The 24356-nt window shown below is 42.4% G+C and overlaps 1 protein-coding gene and 1 long non-coding RNA gene across 7 annotated transcripts in view; both read left to right on the top strand.

Moving 5' to 3' along the window:
* The window catches only part of LOC148132293 (uncharacterized), a 220105-nt gene that overhangs the window by 56433 nt on the left and 139316 nt on the right, over positions 1–24356 (top strand). The gene's annotated exons all lie outside the window — the stretch shown is intronic.
* The window catches only part of TNS2 (tensin 2), a 139388-nt gene that overhangs the window by 37212 nt on the left and 77820 nt on the right, over positions 1–24356 (top strand). The window contains exon 1 of one of the 5 annotated variants that reach the window (XM_026673885.2): positions 4934–5190. The exons of 3 other annotated variants lie outside the window; for them this stretch is intronic. In XM_026673885.2, the coding sequence (XP_026529670.2) occupies positions 5110–5190 (81 nt within the window). In that variant the 5' untranslated portion in view covers positions 4934–5109. Of the gene's footprint in view, positions 1–4933; positions 5191–18422; positions 18513–24356 lie in introns of those variants that run through there. One more of the 5 variants, XM_026673886.2, reaches the window with a different exon arrangement.

The raw sequence follows: 24356 nt of genomic DNA, 5'->3' as shown, positions 1-24356 counted from the left end.
TCTGCGCCTTCCCGGGCGCGTCTCTAGGCTGCTTCCGGAGCTACGGGACGTTCTCCGTGCCTACTGGCCCTTCTTCTTGGGCTCCCTGCCGTGGGTACACCCACTTTCTCCTGCAAATTACGCCTTGCAACTCTTCTCTCCCTTTCTCTCGCTCCAAAAAGATTGCCATCGTATCCCGCCGATTCGGGCTTCCAGCCACATTGTGATCCACTAGTGAGGTTGCCATCTCGGATGGAGGCATCGCAGTCTCCTCTCTTGCTCGCTCTGAACTTTGCGCGGACCAAAATAAAAAGATCACCCGCCGTCATGTTTGAGCTGCCACTTCCGCATTTGGAGCTCCAAATGGCGGTGGCACTCCATACACGGAAGCGGCAGCTCCAAACGTGGTGGCGGAATGGGCAGAAGGGAAAGCAACAGCGGGGTGCCAAAGGTGTCTGCAGCAAAGGTGTTTGGTGGGAGAGAGGAGCTCTCGCGCTCACCATGATGCCCGTTAGAGCGGCTGTTGCGAGGATGCAAGGGGGATTAGTCACCCCCAAAGGCCTAGCGTTTTGGCTCAAAAAATAAGGCCGGTTTTATTATGTAGAAACACGGTATGTATATATGTACTTATGTATGTATGTATGTATCTATGTACCGTGTTTCTCACATAAAAGGCGGGCCTTATTTTTGAGCCCAAAGGCTAGGCTGTCTTTCGGGTAACTAATTCCCCTTTCATCCTCATCTAGAGCGCCCGGCAGCCTCGCCACCAGCCGCTCCTAACGGGCGATCATGGCGAAGAGCAGAGAGCCCTACTCCCACCAAACACCTTTGCTGCAGACCCAAGACCTTTGGCACCTGCCGCTGTTGCTTTCCCTTCTGCCCATTCCGCTGCTGTTTGGAGTGCCATTGGAGCTGCTGCCGCCATTTGGAGCTGCCTCTGCCATTTGGAGCTGCCGCCGTTTGGAGTGCCGTTGGAGCGCCACCGCCGTTTGGAGCTGCCTCTGCCATTTGGAGCCGCCACCGCCGTTTGAGTGCCGCCGTCACGCTTTGGAGCTGCCGCTTCCGTGTTTGGAGGTGCCGTCGTGTTTGGAGTGGCGGTGGTGCTCCAAACAGCGGCAGTGCTCCAAACGCGGAAGCGGCAGCTTCAAACGGCGGCGGCTCCAAATGGCAGAGGCAGCTCCAAACGGCAGAGGCAGCTCCAACGGCACTCCAAATGGCGGCGGCGGCTCCAAACGGCAGAGGCAGCTCCAAACGGCGGCAGCAGCTCCAACGGCACTCCAAACGGCGGTGGCAGCTCCAACAGCACTCCAAATGGCAAGTCCCCCCACCCTTCCCCTATTTTGCATGTTTTAAACAAGGCCTAAATTTGGGGGAGGGGCTTAATTTGATTTTATGCCTAGAAAACATGCTGGGTCTTCCTATTGGTGGAGGCCGTATTGTTGGAGAAACACGGTATGTATTACAAATTAATACTCCAGCACTTTAAACAATATTTGTATTCACGCCTAACCCCTGTCCAAACTGACAACATTCTTTTTCAGCTTGTTCTTGGAATGCTATCTTTATCTTATCCCTCTTGTATAAATGAGACAGGCATGAGTTATTGTATCCTTAGCTGTAGCCAATGTTATTTTGCTCCTTATTCCAGAATCCTCCAAGGTATGTAAAATCAGTTAGGCTTTGTCACCCATCACTTTCACTGGCAGTGACCTGGAAGAGAAGCAATAAAAACAGGCCATGGATTGGCAATGGGGGACAGCAGATTTCATGCCAATATAATGCTTGAGGATGGATAATCCTCAGATTCAGTTAGGTGAGGTGTGCGATGTGGAAATTTAATAAACAAACAAACAAATAATGCTATTGCTCCTTAGTGGAGAAAGATCTTTAGGAACTAGGTTTTTGTTTTCAGTAAAACCCCATCCATGGTGATGCAAAAACCATGCTCTTAGTCATGCTAGCACTGATGATGTTACCTAATTGGGTAATGAAACATCTGCAAGAAAACAGTTAAGCCCAGAGAGCACCAAGGATTCTATAGTTCAATCCCGAGCTATAAATATTCTCTTCCATTGATTCCATGCTCTTAGTTATAAAGAGTTAAGAGTCCAAAAAATTGTGACTAGATGATAACTGAATGGGGCTCCAGTGTCTTTACACACACTGCGGATATAACCACTGGCTTTTTCCTTTCCACTTTTCTTGTAATAGTACCAGTAGTACTACAGATAACAGTAATATTTTACCGTTGTTGATGGCTGTAATCCTTAAATGCTTCTTTGGACGTTGTTCTATAGACTTCTTTGGTTCAACTGCAGAGTTATGGATTTACATCCAAAGTTTTGAAATAAAAAGTTTATTGCCTACATGACCCAGCAGGATTAAGTTACTGCGAGAAGCATGCAATCTCCAGTTATGTATTAGGAGACTGTCTTCTCATTGTCCATTGGCTGAGATGAAGATCTGGTGCCTTTTCGGATGTGATATTCCTCCCACAGGAGAAAATCTATGCTGTAGATACGGTCACGGCAATGTGACGAATTGTGCAGACAAGGGGAACTGACAGCTCTTTTCAAGTATTTCCTTTGGCATAATCTGTGATTTCTCTGTGTCTACTGGATAGCAGTCCCTTTTGGAGAAGATAGTATCCCCAAGACAGAGCTTACCAACGAAACAGGTACTGCCAGCAAATCCAATTGTCTACAGTATTTAGAGACAAAAGAAATTATTTGACAATTTGTAACCTAGAACTAGTCTGAACATTTGACTTTGGAGGAGAGGGGGTTACTCCAGAGGTGGGATTCAGCAGGTTCTGACCAGTTCTGGAGAACCAGTAGCGGAAATTTTGAATAGTTCGGAGAACCGGCAAATGCCATCTCTGACTGGAGATTTTACAGTATCCTTCCCCTGCCAAGCCACGCCCACAGAACCGGTAGTAAAAAAATTTGAATCCCACCACTGCATTACTCGTCTTTGTATAATCTTGCCTTCCAGTTGGGCTGGAGTTTTTCTGTCTTTGCTCTGTTCCTTCACTCCTTCCCCCTTTTTTTCATCTAAAACATTTTGGAAGTATAGTAGTTTTCCTTATCAGACTATGGAAGGCCACGAGGGACAAAATTCCTTATAGGTATCTTGCTTTTATTAAGGCTCAGTGTGGAAGAGACATAGGGCTTCCTTTGATCCCTCTCTCTAAGGTGCTTTCTCAAAAGGCAACTGAACTTTGCTTTTTGCTCAAAGACATTTCAATTCTCATCCAAGAAGCTTCTTCAGTTCTCAATGAATGGTGAAGAATGGAGGGATTTATATTCCTTGCAGTCATCTGGTCGTTAGCACTCTTTCTGAGAATAGCTGAGGCCACTTGGAGGTTTATCTGTACCCTCACCTGAATAATGCAAATGTGTATGGAATCTTCTTGGAACTGCTAAAAGGACGTGTTGTAAACAGGAGATAGATGGTCGTGTCATATCCCTGTTGAGAGAAGGCTATTCAGTTTTAACAAGGGTCTTCAAACTTGATAGCTTGTGGACTTCAACTCCCAGAATTCCTGAGCTAACATGACTGGAGGAGGAATTCTGGGAGTTGAAGTCCACAAGTCTTAAAGCTGTCAAGTTTGAAGACCCCTGAGTTTTAATATAGATGGCTTCTTTGACCTCTCTTTCAAACCAATCCATTCTCCACCATTCATTCAGAACTGAAGAAGCTTCTTGAGATAACCATGACCTGGATGACTGAGAATCTCCATAGACAGGCCTCTCTATAATGGTTTCCTCTTCATATACTATGATTATTCCAGAGTAAGAGATGGAACCATGCATAGGGCAGTGCTTTATAAAGTCACTTCAATTCTGCAAATATGACAGGAATTATTTGTTTATGCATGATTGTGATGAACAGAACATTCTGCCTCTGACAGAGGAAAATGCGAGGAGTTACAGAGGACAACTCTACTTAAAATCCTGCTGGATCTTTATTTATTTATTTTTGGTTACCAATGTGATGTAGTAGTTAAGGCACCAGGCTAGATACCAGGAGACTGTGAGTTCTAATCCTGCCTTAGGCACTGAGCCAGCTCTGTGTCCTTGGGTCAGTCATTTTCTCTCAGCCTTAGGAAGCAGGCAGTGACAAACCACTTCCAAAAACCTTGCCAAGAAAACTGGATAATAATCATATGGTTAGAATGCAGTATTGCAGGCTAATGCTGCTGACTGCTGGCTGTCAGCAGTTCGATTCTCTCCCCCCCCCCTTTTTTTGGAAAAATGAAACCACCAAACACTAGAAAATTAGTTCACTAGAGCAATATTTCTCAACCTCGGCCACTTGAGATGGGTGGACTTCAAGTTCCAGAATTCCCATGGCAGTATGGCCATGGAATTCAGGGAATTGAAGTCCACATATCTTCTTAAAGTTGCTGAAGTTGAGAAATACTGATCTAAGTGCTCATTTTCTACTTGCAGGAATTCTGTGTGTGTATCTCTGTGTGTGCCTGAGGAAAATGCCCTTCTGGCAGTCAGTCATCCCAATAGTCTCTCCCTTGTATCATTCAGAGAGAGAGAGAGAGAGAGAGAGACAGACAGACAGACAGACAGACAGAGAGACAGACAGACAGACAGAGAGAGACAGAGAAAGAGAGACATTTGGAATCCATATGCAATCCTTGGTCTCCTTTGTCTCTTTCCTTATATCCTCTGCCAACCTCTTTCTGATTTCTGGCTCCTTGGCGTTGCTGATGATTCAAAGGCCCATGCTTGGAGACAGCTGACCTAGAGCCCTCTGCATCTCTGCCAGGGCCTCCTCCATCCCTCTTTCCCTGCTGCTGCCGCCTCCTTTTCCACTGCCTCCCTGCAAGGGGAAGGAGCCATTGTGAATCAGGAAATGGAGCTCCCTTGACAGCTTGCCCTGAACTCGCAGCCCAGCCTGGCTCCTACCTCATTGTTTCCAGCCTCACATCCTCCAAGGGCTGGGCTGATTTGAGAAGCCAACAGAAGTGTCCCTCACAGCAGCTCCTGACACTGTGTAGAGGTCTGGCATCTCTTGGCGGTGTGAGGCGGTGGGATCTGCGCTCAAGCATTTCGACAAGCCATGGCTCAGAGACACAAGTAGGATTCATGTGTCATTGTCTCCTCGGTTACCATGAAGCCCCGAAACACGGTGGAAACTCTCCTGAGAGCCCTGGGGAGAAGGGAAAGTGCCCGAATACCAAGTAGCTGCCGGGTAGGTGTTCGGAAAGCAGGGGATGTTCTTGGATGAAGGAGGAAGGCAGGGATTGGGTGGGAGATGCGGTTTTCTCATAGTGTAGCAGCCTTTGACTGCAAATACATGGTGTCGGCTGGATTTGGTGGTATCAGTCCCCATCATCCCCAGACAGGCTGGAGGGAAAGCTATTTGCTGAACGTCTTTGATTTTCCAAGACATTTGATGTACGGAGTGAGGTAAGCTGGAAGAGTTAATGGGGCAGTAAATTGGCTGGCTTAGTCCATTCTTCTTCTTTTTTTTTTGAAACTTTGCTCACTGTACAACTTAAGAAAGTAGCCAGTAACTAGGATCTCTCTCTGTGATCTCCTGCTGAAACATCCTCTTGTTTTGCTTTGGCCCCAAAAGTTTAGTACAAAGGAACAGCTTTAATTTTGTTTTTTCTCTGGCTGACCTAACATGACCATTCTTCTAAAAGTGTACAGTTATTGTGTGCTCCCCCCCACACACACACACACACACACACACACACATTCCCTTCCATTGGGTTCTCTTTCTCGTTACAATGATGTTAAAGGCGAAAATACTCGGGAGGGCGAGGAGGATGAACCCGCCTGATGGATTGTGCTTCCGTGCTTGAGAGTTAATTTTGACATTTGCTTCGTATTGCCACAGTCTTTAAGACCCCAGATGGGAGAAAGCTGGTTGGCCAAATGCCATGTCAGCCTGTTTGAGCCATTTCCTGATATGTATTTTAAGAAACAGCTTTGTTTGGTTTTGCTTTTTTAAAAAAAAAAAAAAAAAGTGGCTGAGATTTTGAATGGTTAAATCAGACAAGCAACTTGATGCCCTCCAGATGTTTGGACAAGGGAAACCCTCCCCCAATTCCTTTGTCTTAGCCATGGTGGGGCTCATGGGGGTAAAATCCAAAACATCTGAAGGGCATCAGATGAGCTGCTCTTAAGTTAAATCTTGATCAGTTGCACGAAAGCCTCACTCTAGTTTTGGTGAAAGAGAAGGTCTGAAATGAAACGTGACTGAATCAGTGCATAAAATCATGTAACCTGTAACGCTTGAGAGTCTAGAGTAGTGTTCATACAAAAACGGGAGAAAAGGAATATTTTTAAAACAGGGCATAGGAATGTGCAGTGTCTACTGCTCTGGGCTCTTCCCTGCTTTGATGATTTGCTTCTCGTCTGATGATCCTGGGAATTGCCTCCGTAGAAAAACCTTGTATGCTGGAGCTGAAGTGCTCTAGGATGATATAACTGGATGGATGGATGGATGAACACATTTCCTCTGTAAGATTTCTGAACTAGGAGCACAGAACTCCAGATTAACTCAAGGTGGTAGTAAAAGCTGAGTTTTCTGTTTGCTGGTATCCAGTGGATGCCCAGATGTTTGCAATCCAGGTTCAATTCAGGTAATCCTCAATTTACAACAGTTCCTTCAGTGACCATTCCAAGTTACAATGGCACTGCAAAAAGTGACTTATGACCATTTTTCACACCTACAACCATTGCAACATCCCTATGGTCATGTGATCAAAATTCAGACAACTGGTTCACATTTATGACCATGTGATCACCTTTTGCTGCCTTCTGAGAAGCAAAGTCAATGGAGCAAAGCTTAACAACTGTAATTTTGGGCTCAATTGTGGTCATAAGTTGAGGACTACCTATAGTTTATTCTGATTTCCCCTTCCAAAATGCCTTCTCTCTCGTCCACTTTTGTGGTGTGGCCCTTAACTGGTGGCAATTGTGCAGGCATTTGCGGAGTCCGTTTGGACTGTCTATCAAAGCAGACTTTTCCTGATGTGCACACTGTACTACTTAACAAACACACATCTCATCTCTATTTCTTTCTAACCCCACTGGTTCAAGGATCAGCTGGCAAACAGGAGCAGAGTGCTTTGCTTTGTGCCATTAATTGTAGCAGGACATGAGTTAATCTACTTCATGTTAGGATCCAAAAACTTCATTTTTGCAAGCTAAGGACTGCCTGTGAACTGCTTGATTTTTCGCCCCTGTCTCTAGGGGCACTGCACAATCTTTTTCAGGTCTTGGAGTGGTGTGCCAGGAGCTTCAGAAATCAGACAGGGCCAGGACAGAAACAAAACTTAATTCCATTGCCTTTTAAATAAAAGCTGAAATAATGAAATGCCGTGAAGAGGATTACTTCCTTGGCAGCAACCGGTTTCCCTGTCTGCCATATTAAAAATGACAATTTGGCAGCAATTTGCGGAAGGGCCCTAGAAGCTGCATTGAAGGGTTTGAGTCGCAGGTTGTGAAGCTCTGATCTTGGGGCTGTTCATGGTTACTTGTTCAAGTTGCTTGATTATTACACTACTAAGTAAGGATTTGCAACTGCACATGTCAAAGATCAAGTCAGAGATTAGCTACTGCAAGCAGTATAAATGTAGTCTGCATCACCATGTATACTGTGGACTTTCAGTTGACATCTTCCAACTGTGTTGGGGCAACTAACTGGGAATTAGGGGGACCTACAATCCCAATGCATCTGGATCATGCAAGGATGGGGAAAGGTTGATAGGATGGAATCAAGGATGCCAGATTTTTTTTTTAACCTGGAGATAATACTGTACTTGCTTGCCTTTTAAAAACTCCAGGGCTGCAGTGTCTCCTTCCTGACTTCACTGCTAATTCGTTCACCCTCCTTTCTCTTTTTCTTCAGGTCTTGAAAGAAACCTAATTTCTTTTACAGAGTTACAGGAGTAAACGGAATGGGAGAGTAAAGAGCAGGGGGACCTACGTCTCTTTCACATCGGCAGATCTTTTTTAAAGCTAAAAATAGGCAGTTATTAATTTGCCTGGAATCCAACTAAAAGATTCTGAGGACCAGTTTTGGTGCTGTGGTTAAGGTGCTAATAGAATCTCTGGGAGTCCTAGTTTGTGGTGTGCTGGTAAGTATTTAGCAACCCACTCTGCTTTCTCCAATGTCACCATTGTGCCTTATGCCAACCACCAAACAATTGATTGATGCACTAAGCATGGGGGCATTCCCAAAAATGTATCAGTTGCTCTTCCAAGCTGGTGCCTCCTGGCTCAGCGCACCATTGGTTCTAGTCCATCCTTAGACACTAAAAGTAACTGTGTGACTCTGGGCCAGTCACCCACTTCACAGCATTGTTTTTGTGGGGAAACAAGAAGAAAGAGCATTATGTACACCTGAGTTTTACAAAATAAAAGTGGGAAATAAGTCTAATATTAATAGGAACAGATCTCCAGTTATAGACTGCCTTTATGATCAAGGGCAGGTAAATTTCAACTTTGTTTCAGATGTTCATTGATCAAATTCCAAAAAGCACAAAAAATCTAGATATGCCTTTTTTGGTAGCATTCCCGGAAGGAGTGTCAAAGAAATGGGAAGAGAGCGAGAGAAAGGGAGAGACTACTGAAGAAGTGTTAGGAAGGAAAATGCTGACAGGGAGAGAAGAGATGAAGCTGTATACTTTTGTTCCAGATGTTACTTTTGTTCCATTTTTAATGCTTGTTTTCTACATTTTATCTGAAAAATTCATTTACTCCCCCAAATTGTTCCTACGTCCTGTCTTATGAAGAGCAATGGTGAACATATTGGAATCAGTATGTTGGGTTCCACCCATGGCTTTAGAGCCCCAGAAGTCACATCCTCAAAATTAAACAGCAAATTATTAAACAAACTGTACCACTCCCACCAATTTGAGATAGGACGCAAATGAAAGATGGGCATATTAAGATTCAGTCTAAAGAAGTCGACATTCTACACACAAACTGGTGATCTTGTTACATAATTATCCTGCCCAGTCACCTGCCCAAAATTAGAGGAATTTTGGAACATGCAACAGTATTAATATCCTCTGTGGCTTTTCACTGCAAAAGGTTACCCAGCACCAGGCATATTTGGCATAGCCTGTTGCTTCCAATCTGCACCTATGGGCTGGTATCTGTGGCACAAGATTTGCATGATGAGATTCTTCTTGAATAAATATCAAATGAACATGGGAGAAAGCTCTCTGTCTACTAGCACTCAGCTGGGGATTATCTTGTTTGCTAATAGATTTCTCTTTGGGAGAAAAAACTCTTTTTCCTATGGTTTATTAGGAATGACCTTACTCCTCTGGGAGAAGACCTCTGGCCATTTTTCCAGAAGAGCTGAGAATGCTGAGTAAACAGGAAATGAGCTGGAGAAATCGCTGAGCTATCCTCCTCCTGAAAGGCCCCAACCGTGTAATCCTTCCTTACACTGTGAGGTCTGTAGCAAAGTCTTAGGAAATATTAGAAAAGCTAATAGGGCAGGAAACTGCCCAAGGATGCTTGCATTAGCATCCCATAGCAATTAGTGCAGCAGCTCCAGATGTTTCAGCCATGCTTGTGCAGCTGCAGTGTGCATGTTAAATATGGTGAATTGTACACAAAGTAATCCCTCTTTGCCCAATGTTATTTCATTAAGGACCGCTCCAGTTTTGAAACAGGTGTAGTGTTGCAGAAATATGCTAGTGAAAGATTTAGCAAGAATTTCTGGTTCAGGAAAAGAAGAATAACAAATTAAAACTTGCCACAATCTGCAAAGGTTCTTCATTTCTAGTTGTCTAACAGTTAGCATTTACCAGATGCATGTTTACAGCTGGTTGGGAAAGTCCCCAGTTTATCAACAGAGCACATGAATAGAAACATTCTTATTTTTTATTTATTAAATTTATATGCCTCCCGTCTCACTCTGAAAAACAAGTCTATTCTTATAAACCAAACTTCCTCCTACTGCAGGTCTCATTACACAAACTTAATACTGTAACTGGAGCAAACTACAGTAGGAACCTGTGTGGTGGAAATCTAGTAAACCTTATCACTTAATTGAAGAAGTAATTATTTGCCATATTTGGTAACGTGTAGCAGCAACAATGAACTCTCTTCTTCCAAACTAGATTGCTGCAAAAGAAGCCTTAATGGACAAATAAGGAATGAAATCTTCTATGAATGGGCTGGTGGAACTCAAGGTGTTACTAAAAACACAAATTTGAGTCTACCAGGCTAATAATATTGGCCATTCATGCTCTGCCATATATGCTTCATGTTAGAATTCTTGGACTTGCTTTGTAGACTCTGCTAAGCCTGCAGGCTTTCTAGTACTGTTTACTATGCCATATAAAGCATGCTTTTCAACCACAGTCACTAAGCTCCCTGCTTTGCTACTGCTGGCTTTCAGGAGAAGGAAGTGCCTGGTCTGTTGAGTAAGGTATCAAAGCACCATCAATGCAGGTAATCCAAAGATGAACTTGCAACTCAGGAGGGATCTGGTAGGATTCACAAGCAGTAGAAGGACTCTTCCTGGACTTAAGCAGCTGCTGATGTGGTGGTCTTTCGGTGAATGACTGGTAAATCTGAACAACTTCCTGTGAGCATCAGCTGATCTCTGTTCTTCTCTCTCTGCCTGTAAATATCTTTGCCTGCCTGCCCGTCTGTCTGCCTCCTTGGTCATCTGTCAGTTGTATCCTATATTAAGTTTGCCCAGTTGAGGGAGTCATCTCAGCACGACGGCAAACTTGGTGTTACTGTTATAGGTTTTCTTAGGTGAATGCAGTCGGTTATGGCTGTCCACTGGTCATGTGAATAACTGACATGTTGGTTTTTCCCACCCTAAGCAACCTCTTTTATGGTGTAAAGTAAACCTTTTGTGAAGGATACTTGAGTCCTGGTGGCGCAGTGGTTAGAATGCAGTACTGCAGGCTACTTCTGCTGACTGTTGTCTGCCCCACAGTTTGGCAGTTCGAATCTCCCCAGGTTGACTCAGCCTTCCATCCTTCTGAGGTTGGTAAAATGAGGACCCAAATTGTTGGGGGCAATAGGCTGATGCTATAAACCACCTAGAGAGGGCTATAAAGCACTGTGAAGCGGTATACAAGTCTAAGTGCTATTGCTGTTGCTATTGCTATTTCTACTCTGACCTCAACAGCTGATTTAGAGCACCTCATTGCCCTTCTCACAACATCATCAGTTGTGTTGATCAAACTCCTTCCATTTGACCAATAGATACAGGTGATTGGCAGCATAGAGTCCCCTCCTTTTCACATGTATCCTAACTTTGCACTGGATTTGTTTTCTTGGGAATTAAACGAAATGATCTCCCTTCTCTGATGAGAGCTGAATGAAGCTCTCCTGTTCACTTTAAAAACAAAGATAAAACGCTGCTAGGAGGGGAGATCACAATATCTTGGTTCGACTGTGGAGGAAAAGATTGAGGAATGGAGTGTGGGACAAGGAACAAATTCCCACCAATAGGAAATGCTCCTTCGCCAAACTCAGTTGCATTTGCAGTGATTCCTTCTGCGTGGCTACTGAGCTAGAAATTAATCAGCAGCTGACAAATGGGAAAGGACCACGAAGGACAGAGATGATCAGGGAGTGGGGCAGAAGCTTCCTCTGTGGACTGCCCTGAAGGTTAACAACAGCTTGGTTGGGGTTAGGCTTTTTTTTTTTGTTTAATGGAACAAATCAAGACACCCATGAAAATGTTTCTGTAAGTCCATTCACATTTCAGCACGACAGCAAGTTTGGTGTTACAGATAGTTTTCGACTTACAACAGTTCATTTACTGTCTGTTCAAAGTCACAACGGAAATGAGAAAAGTGACTTAGGACCATTTTTCACACTTTCACAAAAAAGTGAAATGGACCATTTTTCACTCAGACTTATGACCATTTTTCACACACTTTCACACTGCAGCATCCCCATGGTCACGTGATCAAAATTCAGCTGCTTGGCAAGGGGTTCATATTTATGATGGTTGCAGTGTCCTGGGGTAATGTGATTCCTAATTGTGACCTCCTGACCACCAAAGTCAATCCGGATTCACTTAACGACCGTGTTACCAGCTTAACAAATGCAATGATTCACTTAACAACTGTGGCAAGAGAAGTCATAAAATGGGGCAAAGCTCATTTAACAAAAGTTTCACTTAGCAAGATAAATTTTGGGCTCAATACCTTTATATTGTTATGGGCTTTCTTGAATTAATATCTTCAGTTTTGGTTGTCCCATGAATGGTATTCGCATCTAGGCTAGGTCAATTTCAGGTGTACATATTTATGTACATCTATGATGGGACATAATAAGAAACTCTTGGAGAACCTGAAAACAGTATTTTGGGCATCTGAAAGCAACAGCTTTTTTCCTGAACTAAACTGCTGACATTTTGTCTTTATCTGGATGCAGACCAGAAAGGAAATCCTTCATTCAAGTTATTTTGTTTTTTAACAATCCTGAGACAGGAAGGATGGAATTGGTACATTTGTGTGGCCAACCTATCAAGTGCTTCAGGTTTTGGAACATTTCTTTGTGATAATCTCGCATTTTACTTCGATGCCTGTAGGAGAATTTACTTATTAAAATACTGGATTAAAGCTGAACACTGTAATAGGAAAAAACGTGGGATCCTGGGGAATGCACAATTTTTCAAAGCTATGTTTGAAGCCGCTAAGTATCACAAGAGGCAGGGCAACAGCTTCAAGAGGGAGGCCAAATACTCTTTAATTTCCTCCTCTTTTCTTCTCCATAATTGTGGCACTGTAATTAGGCAGTTTGCATTGGCTTTGACAGTTTTCAGCAGGCCACAAAAGAGAGGATGAAGCACCATATGTTACCCGCTGTCTGTCATCTTCTGCATCAATTGGCAGCTCTTTTATGACCACTTGGCTTCTGTGCTTTCGGTATTGCTGAGAGAGTCGGCCATGGCTGCTGCTGAACAATTGTGTTGAAATGTTCCAGGAATGTAATTAAAAGGACGGCCTCTTGGATAAGTTTTCCAAACCTTTGATTTAGATTTCATGTACAAAAGGTGGAGGTTTGCCTAACCAACCGATTTCCAAGCAGCCAAGAAGAAAGAAGTGGGGAAGAATGCCCAGGCATCTACATACCTTTCTGCATTTCTACCATTTCATTCCAAACAGAGCTGGAAAGCCCAAAGCAAGGAAAAGAAGGGGATGGGTGAGAGCCAGGAAATTACATTAATCATAAAGTATGGCAAGGAAACAGACCGGATTAGCTTTCCTCTTTACAATGATGAGCTGTGCATGGCAGGGAAGCCTGCCAACTAATTTGCTGGCCATAGTGAAACAGGCAATATTGAGAGTTTTGTTCTCAGGCAGACAGGGAAGGGGAGGGTTGTTGGGTTTTTTTTTAAAGCACTGATAGCTTGACAAATACTATTTTCGTTCCTGGCCTCTGGAGCCCTGCTTTCTATTCTTAAGCTTTGACCAATTCCCATCTGATTTCCCGGAGTTAAGGAACACTGTGTCCAGCTGGCTGGGAACCTCCCATTCCTTACACAACTTAGTTGTGCAGGACATTGGAGAATACTGCTGTGATTGCCCGTAGATTATTTATTTGTTTATTTATTTAGTTTAGTTTGTCAAGCATGTATGAAAAAACATGTATAAGTATGAACATAACATATAAACATATAAGTATAAACAGGTATAAGTATATACATAGTAAATGAGCACAAATAAATGGGAACAGTGGGGCAGGGATGGTAGGCACGCTGGTGCGCTTATGCACGCCCCCTTACAGACTTCTTAGGAATGGAGTGAGGTCCACAGTAGACCGTTTAAGGTTAAAGTTTTGGGGGTTTGAGGATGTAAAAACAGAGTCAGATAGTGAGCTCCAGGCATTGATACCCTGTTGTTGAAGTCGTATTTTCTGCAATTGAGTTTGGAGAGGTTTACTTTGAGTTTGCATCTATCGTTTGCCGATGTGTTATTGTGGTTGAAATATTATTGTGGTTGAAGCTGAAGTAATCATTGACAGGTAGGACGTTGTAGCAGACAATTTTGTGTACTAAGCTTAGGTCAGACCGTAGGCAGCATAGTTCCAAGTTGTCTAGGTCCAAAATTTCAAGCCTAGTGGCATCAGGTAATCTATTGCGAGCTGAGGAGTGGAGTACTCTTCTCGGGAGATACCATGATTAACCATAAACTGCCAGAGATTGTATTTTTTAGGAGCACTGTGGCTCCCTTTTATGTTCTGAAGGATTGCTTTGAGAAGAGAATGGGAGGAATTGACACAGAGCCCTTGCTTCCTTCATGCACGGTGGCCTGTCAGCAAATCCCCTGCATCGTAACTATTCTTTCTCCTGTATCTAGGTATTTCCCTCTTGGATGACCAGCAATAAGAATGGACAAGTTTTTATTTATTTTATTTGGTTTGGTTTGTCAATTGCTTACAAGATAATAGGTATAAGTAAAAACATAGTTATGAATACATGATACATATAAGAAAAATAAAAGAAACAATAGGACAGGGGCTGTAGGCACGTTGGTGCGCCTCCAGCCTCTCATCCTTATTCAGAGGCTGCTGCCAAAGGCACAGACAGGATATGGTTGGAATGGAGCTGTGCTTTATACCAAATTTCCTTAGAAAAACTTGGTGGGTTGATTTTTCTTACATCCAGAATCCTGTTTACGATGACTAGTCTGCAGGATGTAACTTGGCTCAGTTGCACCACCTTCTGATCCTTCTGTTTCTCAGCAGCTTTTGTGGTGTGTGTGTCCCCGTTTGGAGTTGATCTAACCTCGCTTTCTTGTCAGCCCCGCATAGAAATGTAGGCACCGCAAAGCAAACCGTATAAGCTCCTAACCGCAGCATTTGCAAGGTGACAAAATATGCATTGTGACATCAAAGTCAAGGATGGGAATTGTGGCTTGTTGTGATGGGCATTTTGTCAATTGTTTCCCTTTCCCCCCTGAGAGCCCCTATGGCTCAAATTGCTGGCTTGGAACTTGGTAGACCTTAACTTACAACCGTTCATTTAATGATTGTTCAAATTTACAAGGGCACTGAAAAAAGTGACATGACCATTTTTCACACTTGCGACCTTTCTAGCAGCCCCACGACCAGGTGGTCAAAAATCATATGCTTGGCAATTGGTTCATACTTATGACCATTGCTGTGTCCCAAGGTCAGGTGATCCAGCCTTTTGACGAGCAAAATTTAACGGGGAAGCTAGATTCACTTAACAACCATGTTATTAACTTATCAACCCCAGTGGTTTACTTAACAAGGCTGTAAAATGGGGCAAAACACACATAACAAATGTCTCACTGAACAACAGATATTTTGGGCTCAGTTATGGTCGTACATCGAGGACTGCCGGTAGATGGATTGGAGAAGTGTTCTAATCCAGCATTGATATTGCAAGAGAAAATTTTATAAAAACATTGGTCTTGATTCTCCTTGAAATGTGGAACCTCAGAGCTTGAGAACTTAGCAGGACAGAAAAGGTGTATGTCTGTGTGTCCTAAAGGTGCTTTTTCAAGAGGCAACTTTTGGACTTTTTGTTTTTTCTTTGAAGATGTTTCGCTTCTCATCCAAGAAGCTTCTCCCTCTCCCTTTCCCTCTCCCCCTCTCCCTCCCTCTCCCTCTCCCTCCCCTCCCGCTCTTTCTCTCTCCCTCCCTCCTTCCCTCCCTCTTTCTCTCTCCCTCCCTCCTTCCCTCCCTCTTTCTCTCTTTCTCTCTCTCTCTCTCTCTCTCTCCCGATATACCAGTAGATAATAGATAGAGGTATAGCTACAGTATGCATGCCTACATGTGTAAGGCTGCTAAAAAACCTCTTCTTCCCTCTACAATTTATGTCTGTTCTCTCATTTGTGTTTATTTCTAGCGGTCTGCCTAGATCCTTCTCTCCTCCAACTGTGTGAAAGGGAAGTGGAACTTGTCATGCCTGACGTTCCATTTTGCAGCCCATGTCCCAAATTTCAGCGTCTTCTCTCTTGGGAATGTCCTGTCCCTTTCTGCATCCCATGACCGTGACTGAGGTTAACATATAAAGGATACCAGCCTTCTTTGTGCATTGCCTCTCCTGTAGGGCTTTTTCCTTCTTACCATTCTTCCAAGACCAGCCAGAGATGAGAACAGCCTGAGCCAGTGATTCAGTCAAACCACTGCTCCAACGATGTGTTAAGGACTGGTGCACAAATTATGTTGAGTAGAGGAAGGCCAATTTTTGTGACTTGGCATGGTTGCCACAGCCACAGCATTCCGTTCTGTTCTCTTCTTTCACACCTTTTTGCCCTTTTCATCATCTGCCTTTCTGCTGCCACAAAATATTGTCTACTTCTCTTATTCCTCTGTCTGTGTGATGTTCCTCCATACTTCTCTCCGTCAGCTCTGTCTTCAGTCCCGGCTGCAGGGCATAAGCCCTGTTTTCTTCATGTTCAAACTCTTGATTTATTTATTAGATTTAGATCCTGCCTTCCCATTCAGACAACATTCAAGGCCCGATAAAAATTATCAATGATAAAGCATAAGAGTTAAAACAATGCAGTTGAAAACCAAATCAGTTCAACTAACAATTAGTGAAAGAGGGGTGTGGAGTTTTGCCATTTTTCTACAGATACAATGAGGGCAAGACATTCCTTATGGAATACATTTCTTTTTTCCCTATGAGACAGATAAGCTTCTAAAGTGTGGAATAAATAATAGTAAATGGAAATTAATAGAATTATTATTGGGCAGATCAATATATAATTAAATGCATCTCGCTTATTACTCCTTCCAGGCTTGTTACAACGATGGTCATTTTGTCAGGGAAGGTTAAATTCATCAGACTTTACAAGTACAAATGGTCCTTGTTTAGCAACTGCCTCATTTAGTGACCATTTGTAATGATACAAAGCTGATGAAAAAAGTAATTTTGCAACCAATCCTCACATTTATGACCTTTATAGGTCTGTAAAGCAAAGGAAAGCTGAAGTAAAATTATAAAAACAGTTGTGGTTTCCCATAGAACCCTGACAGTGACCAGTTCACTTAACAACCGAATTGCTAGTCCTAATTGTGGTTGCTAAACAAGGACTACCTTTACCGTAAACTCTGAGTGAGTCAACTTGGGTAGAGAAGGCATTTCCCAGCATTGTGGTCTGATACGTGACTTGGTTGGTTGAATTGGAGATGCCAGGAATGAGATCTTCAAACAGGTAGTGTTCGACTTATGAACACAATTGAGCCCAAAATTTCTGTTGTTAAGCAAGACAGCTGTTAAGTGAATTCCGCTCCACTCTATGACCTTTCTTGCCTCATTTGTTAAGTGAATCACTGCAGTTATTAAATTAGTAACACGGTTGTTAAGTTAATCTTGGATTCCCCATGGACTTTGCTTGTCAGAAGGTCACAAAATGGGATCACATGACCCCCTCTGGTCACTGCGACCGTCATAAATATGAGTCAGTTGCCAAGCATCTGAATTTGGATCATGTGACCATGAAAATGTCGCAACAGTTTAAGCGTGAAAAATGGTTATAAGTCACTTTTTCAGTTCCGTTGTAACTTTGAACAGACACTAAACAAACTGTTGTAAATTGAGGGCTACCTGTGCAAAAGCAGGAGAAAATTATGCTTCCCATAATGCTAACCTATTCTACATGGAAACTGTTTCCCATGCCTATTTTTTCTCCAAAGATGAGCATTCTTTGGCCCTGGAATCACCTATTCCCCTCAAAATTTTTGGGGTTGGGGTGTGTATGAGAATCTTGGAAGCACAATCAGTAGTGCTGTTTCCTGCCATTCTAAAGCAGGAAGCATATAAAACTGAACTGTTATTGTTCAAAGAGACTCAATACAGCTGCAGATAAAAATGTTCCACCTGCAGGACACCTGAGGAAGAATATATATATATATATATATAAATCTCACCCCCATAAAGGATATTTCCTCATCAGTTTTGGGCTCCCACACCTTCTGTAGCTCTTGCCTTGCACAAAAACATTTAGATGTGGCTTCTGGCCATCAAAAATTGCCTACCTCTTCCTCGCATGATCCATAGCACACCTTTCTTTTTCCTCTGTCCCACCCATTTTATAAAAAGCATTGTTCCAGATTTTGGCAGACCTCGGAAGAGCCCCATGTGTGTGTGTGTGTGTGTGTGTGTGTGTGTATTTATTTCCCATAATGAGTTTGGATGGTAAAATGTCTATTTCCTCTGATGCCAAATCTCAACCCATGTAGGTTGATGCAGGGTAAACACAGCCCATTCACATGACAGGCCTGAAGTATAGCTGTGGAAGAAGCAATTCAGCTGACACATAATAGCAGGCACTCATTTCACAGCAGTACAACCAAGTTCAATGAGTAAACATGTTGTTCTGGACTCAGTGCAAGGAGGAGGAGGAGGGGGGAACTGGTGCCCCCGCTCCGCGTGGAGTCCAATTACGAAAGAGGCATCGCCCGGCCAGCTCCTTGCTTTGCTTATCCTCCTCCCCTCGTGGCAAAAGCTGAGGACGCCTGGTCGCAACCCTGTCATCCAAACCGAGCATCCTTCTCCACAACTTGGTGCAGAATTGGTGAATGAAGGTGAGGCAAATTGCTTGGGCTGTGTGCCTTCTGTATGAGAAATGTCCCTTGTTTGTATGAGATCTGCCCTCTTTTTGATCAGAGAAGCTAAGCTAACACACCCTTTTTTTTTCAGTGAATACAGATGGATCTCTTTTAAGTCCTTTTGGAAATATTTTATGCTGTGAGTGTGTGGCTTCGTCAGCCCTTTTTTTTTCCCAGCCAATCTTTCCCAGTCTGATATTCTCCAATGACTGTGATGACAGGAATTCATGGAGCTGAAGTCACCTGTATTCGTACTAGGAAATAGAGGAGCTGTCATCCCGTATATCCAGAGGTTGTCCAGTTTGGGATGGTCATATTCAATGTCCTTTTATATGGATATGATTACCTTTTGTGTGAATTATGACACCAGGGAGAGAAAGGATTGAGTTCCCTGGAGTGGCTATGTTTTTAGCGCTTTCTCTGCATTTAAACCTTGTTAGCAACTGTTTGAGCCAGAAATTGGATAAATGGCTAGGACTGGTGCACTTACTCCTGTGTTTACTCCTAAAGGGACTTTTTGTGGACAGAAAGATTCAGAGCATTGAGAGGAGAAATGAGTTATCACTGTGGAGTTAGAGATTGTAGAATAGTGCATGCCACCCATAAAATAATGATGATTTCACATGAACTTGATTTAAAAGACAATGGAAGCATTTATGGGCCTTTATTTTGTGTGACATATTTGTGACATATTTGGATGGATGGATGGATGGATGGATGGATGGATGGATGGATAGGATAGATAGATAGATAGATAGATAGCTGTGTAACTAATATGCACACACACATAAATATGAAATTAATATATAATTATATACATGCTGTAAATATATAAAAACAATACATTTAAGCTGCTAGTTATATACCTCCTTGTCTAAGTTGTAGAGAATCCTATCCCATTTAGCAAGGAGACAAACATAATATCTGGATGGGAAAGGAAAAAAAGAGAAGAAAGTGTGGTTTAATGGGTATCTCATCAGAACAGAGCCAAGGTCAACCAGGGTTGAACTCCCATTCAGCCCTACAGTTCATTGGATGAGCTGGTTATACACTCTCAACTAAACCTTCTTCACAAGTTGGTGGTGAAGCTAAAATGGTTGGAGAGAGGGACCCAGGTATGATATCACGAGGACTTTGAGAAAAGGGAACCAAATGAAGTAAAGTAAATAGGTTTATTAGAACAGGATTCTCTAAGGAGCTCATCCTCTTTAACCATCTCTGTCGAAATACAGTAGTTCTAAAGGGCAGGGAACTTTGAGTAAATCCACAGAAATTGGAATAGTTAGTTCTGACATTCACTTTGACCACTCTTCCTCCTCCCCCCCCGCCAGAAAGTCCACATTGGAGCATCCCCTCAGCATATTGCCCATAGTAGGATCTAGGTCCAATTTTTAAGATGCCTGCAATGTGAATTTTAAGCCATTAGTCTGCCCATATGAACCGCCAAGAAACTTGGCCAGAGTTTGCTGCTCTATGTCCCAAACAAGCTGGACAGAGAAACTCAAATTGTTGGAAGTTGGAAAAGTTCTTGGCAGACCCTGTACTGCTGACCACGCAATGGGAAAAGAGCAAGAACCCTTTGCTGGCGTTTCCAACCAAGTTATCAGAAGCTTTGAGAAGACAAAAAAACTTTTACAGCTTGAATTCTTCACAAAGGAAATAGAAACTGTGCCTTGTCCAAACAAATGCATTTGCTCTGTAATGATGAAAATGTAGTCCAGATGATGGGATATATAGAAACGTGGGGGAGATGGGTTGGCAGTCATTTTTCCCCACTTTCCTTTCAATTTTGTAGGTTTTCATTTGAGCCGACTAAAGCCCATAAGAGGCTTCTAGTCACCAATAAATGTAGATAATGTATTTTTTTTCCCTAATCAAATAAGCCAATTTATCCATTTCAGCAAAATCAGTCAATTTCACCCACCATTCCTCCATAGCTCACTAGGGTATCCAAACTTTTCATCTCTGTGCATGTAGAAATTTCACCACAGAAATCATATATGGAAAGAATCTTCCATGGCTTCTTTTTTTTCCTGACTGTAAATGGCTCTGCTTCTAAGGTAGCAACTTTGTTTTCCCAGCAAGAAGATCGGTAACAAAGAGCACGATTCATAGCTATTTATAGTTAAGGCTGCTGCCATGCTGGGCCCTGGCTGAATGGTCCATTCACTAGGCCTTGTGTACACACAGCTTCATACAGAGCGCCCTTCGGTCTTGTCTTCCTTTCCTTGCAAGGAGAGATCTACATAACCCGCGGCACCTCTTGATTGCTAGGCTGTTCAGGCCGCTTTCCTAGCTCTGTCCTTCCAGCCCGCGTGTCATCAGGGCTAGGTACCTGCCCTACTCCCAACCTCACCCTCGAAGAATTGTTGGATTGCGTTGCTCTTGCTTCTGTTTGGAACTTTTGCTGAGGAAAAGCATGTTCTTGTAATGATTGGTTTCTCCTCCTCTCTTGCTACCAACCATGAACAAGCCAGCTAATCAACAGTTCGTTTGGGAAACTTTCTTCTGCTAGCAGCTGTGCTCCTTCCATTGAGTTGCCTGTGCCTTCAAGCAAGATCAATTTTGGCACACGGAAGGCTCCTTTCTCATTTTTCTGTTCACCGGACAGGATTTTTCACCTCTGTTTAGTAGTGGATAGACTTCTCTCTGTTATTTAATCACTTTGCATCTTGCTTTTTCCTCCAAAAGAAGCTCAAAATAGCTTATCAAATTCCTACTTTCCCCTAGTTTACTTTCGGCAGAGCCCTAGGAAGTAAAGGGAAGCTGAGAGTGTGAGGCGTGCCATGTCACCAACATCCCAAGCAGAAACCAGACCCAGTTTGCTAATCCTGTCTATCCTCATTATTGCCATTATAAATCGTGAGCTGATGGTATGACCAAGAAGCCTAGCAAAAGTTAGAAGGAACGACTGTAACTAGGCATGCATCTTAAAATAGAGGCAGAGAAAAGCTTAGAAATTTTTCTGTTTGCTGAGCAACTTGGTTGGGTTGTTTTATTGGGTTTATTTTATTTTTTTGACATACTACCGCTGGATCATAGGCATAGCTTGAGAATCTCCAAGGTCAGAGGCAGGATTCCTCCCCCCCACCCACATGCTGTAGGACTCTGGTTGGCCGAGTTTTGTGGGTGAATGGGAATTTTAATTTAGGTCTTTCTGGTCTATATCGTGCTGGCTTTCCCCACAAGCACTCTGTTTGACTCCAGAATCTGGCAAGACTTGATGTACATTAGCCTTCTGCGACCTGATGCTGACCAGATGTTTGGTGATAGACTTCCCTAATATGGATGCGCATGATTTACCATTGAGAATTCTTCATCTTGGCTGGGATAACTGGGATTTATACCAGTTTAAATGCAGAGATGGGGTGGGAGGGCAGATGGTTGGGAAATGGAGTCTTAGAAAGACAACTTCCTGAATTGCTAGCCAATATGGCAGATGAATTGTTGGAAATTCTAGGATTTGTAGCCCCAGGTTGGGCGAGACATCCAATTTGTTGCTGTGATCCTTTTTACCAGAACTTTAACATTTAACATTCAGGTCCTAAATGAAAGTTCAAGCATTGGAAGGCCTGAGCACATACCCAGCCAGCATTTATGATCACTACCAGAATCCCATTTTAGAAGTTTTTTCACACCAAAGTTCATTCTTATGGTCTCCCAAATGTTCTTTCTCACAAAGGTTGCCGTAGTTAGATAAGGAAGACTCAAGAATGTTTGCCCCTCCGAATCAGCCAGAGATCTAATAGGAGAGCATGTTGTACTTTCTGTTTACCTCTTATATTGGAACAATCTCATTTTGGATCTTTATAAGCAATCATCAATTAATTTTGTAGAGAAGAAGCCCATCATTTAACTGTGCATTGTATGAATAAATGTCTGTGTACTTTCAAGCCATTTTGATTCCTGTGACAGCTTGAACAAGTTCCTGCAGTTGTCTTGATAAGTATTTCCAGAAGTAGTTTATCTTTGCCTTCTTTCCGGAGCTGTGAAAGAAGGACTGGCCCACGGACAGCCAACTTGCTTCATGCCTAATGTGGGACTAAAATCACGGTCCCTTGATTTCTAGTCTGGTGCCTCAACTACTATACCACATCTACCAAACTGGCTCTCTGAAGTGGTTAGGTATAATCTGTTCCAAATTCTTCACTATTCACTTTCAAAGAGATTCCAGTATTATGACAGAGGGAGAAATCTTTTCATACCCTGGTTTTCCATACCATGCATAATTTTATTATACTCCTTGCTTAATTTTTTTTCTGAATACAGCCAAAAGATTTAATAGTTAGGGGGTCCTTGGTGCTCTCTGAGTTTGGTTGTTTTCTTGCAGATGTTTCATTACCCTAACTAGATGATATTACCTAGTTAGGGTAATGAAACATCTGCAAGAAAACAACCAAACTCAGCACCAAGGACCACTCATTTCAACCCTGGGCTACAAAAATATTCTCCTTCATTGGATTTAATGATTCCTTGTAGCATAATTGCTCCATCACCAATTCTTTTGTGAGATTAGATTCGACCTTTAATCCTTTTTAAAATCACTCTTGGTTTCTTTTTCTCCAAATAATGGAGGCCAGGCTAAGGTAGAACAAATAGACAGCAGAATCCATTCTTCAGCAACATCTATTACTGGAAAAGAGCACAGCTGACATGAGAATCAGATGTGTGTTGCTTACAGGAATGTCCCTAGGTTCATCTGTGAAATGTTGAGGGGTATATCAGTGTTTCAAAGTCTGTTTGTTGTTACTATGGTACTATTTGGTTTGAGTAAGCCTAAAAGCTGGTGAGATTCTTGGTGAGAATGCTGATCATGGTTTTGATCAGCTGTCTATTTCTGAAGCTGCATGGTAACATAGAACAACATTCCACTATTATTATTATTATTATTATTATTATTATTATTATTATTATTATTATTATTATTATTATTATTAAATCTTTAGTGAGATTCACAGCCTTTGGGGCTGGTTGGTAGCTCAACAGGTCAAGTCCTAACTAAGGTCCTAGGAACTTATTATTATTATTATTATTATTATTATTATTATTATTATTATTATTATTATTCCTCCTCCTCCTTCTCTCTCTCTCTCTCTCTCTCTCTCTCTCTCTCTCTCTCTCAGGCGGGGAAGGGTTGGGAGTTGGAGTTGGAATGCAGCTCTGTTTCCAGCAGTACTGCTGTTTTGCTTCTGGTTTATCTAAGTAGATTCAGGATTGGGGGAAAAAAAATTAGGGGAAATGCTGGAAGATGTCATCTTTAGCTAGGGAAATAGGACTGGAATGGAAGGGGATGGTTGGAAAAAGTCATGTAAGTCCATCCATGTTAAGAGGAATTTAATTTAATATAATTTAATGTGACTAGCTGTTTCATTCCATCTAATTTTAATGTAATTTCTGTTACACAACCATCAACATTTGTAAGGAATTATTTTCAAATTCCGTGTGAAGATTATAATATTCCTTATTTTTTATTAGTTTTTTGCAATTTTTTTGCAACTTTGATTCAAATAAATGAATCAAAGAACATGTGAAATATATTACTCTGAAGAAATGCTGATGAATTGCAGAATGGGATATGGAAAACAGAATTCACCATTCTAGGAAATCCTACTTTGACATTCATGTGTGTAGTCCTCTCAGTTGCAAAGATATACATTTTAATCAAGAAAATATTTGACACAACTGGCCATTATTACCTACAAATTTCACTTAAAATAACAAATGTTCCTGCACATGTACAATTACACACTTTCAAATTCAGTTAACATGAACAAAGAACCAAAATGAATTAACAGCAGGAAATTAGGCAAAATCAGATTG

This window comes from Notechis scutatus, chromosome 2 (assembly GCF_049901735.1).
Source record: "Notechis scutatus isolate UNSWTSFEM ecotype Mainland chromosome 2, rNotScu1.2, whole genome shotgun sequence".
Lineage (NCBI taxonomy): Eukaryota > Metazoa > Chordata > Lepidosauria > Squamata > Elapidae > Notechis > Notechis scutatus.
Note: the sequence above shows the minus strand (reverse complement) of the source record. Positions and strands in the feature narration are given on the sequence as shown.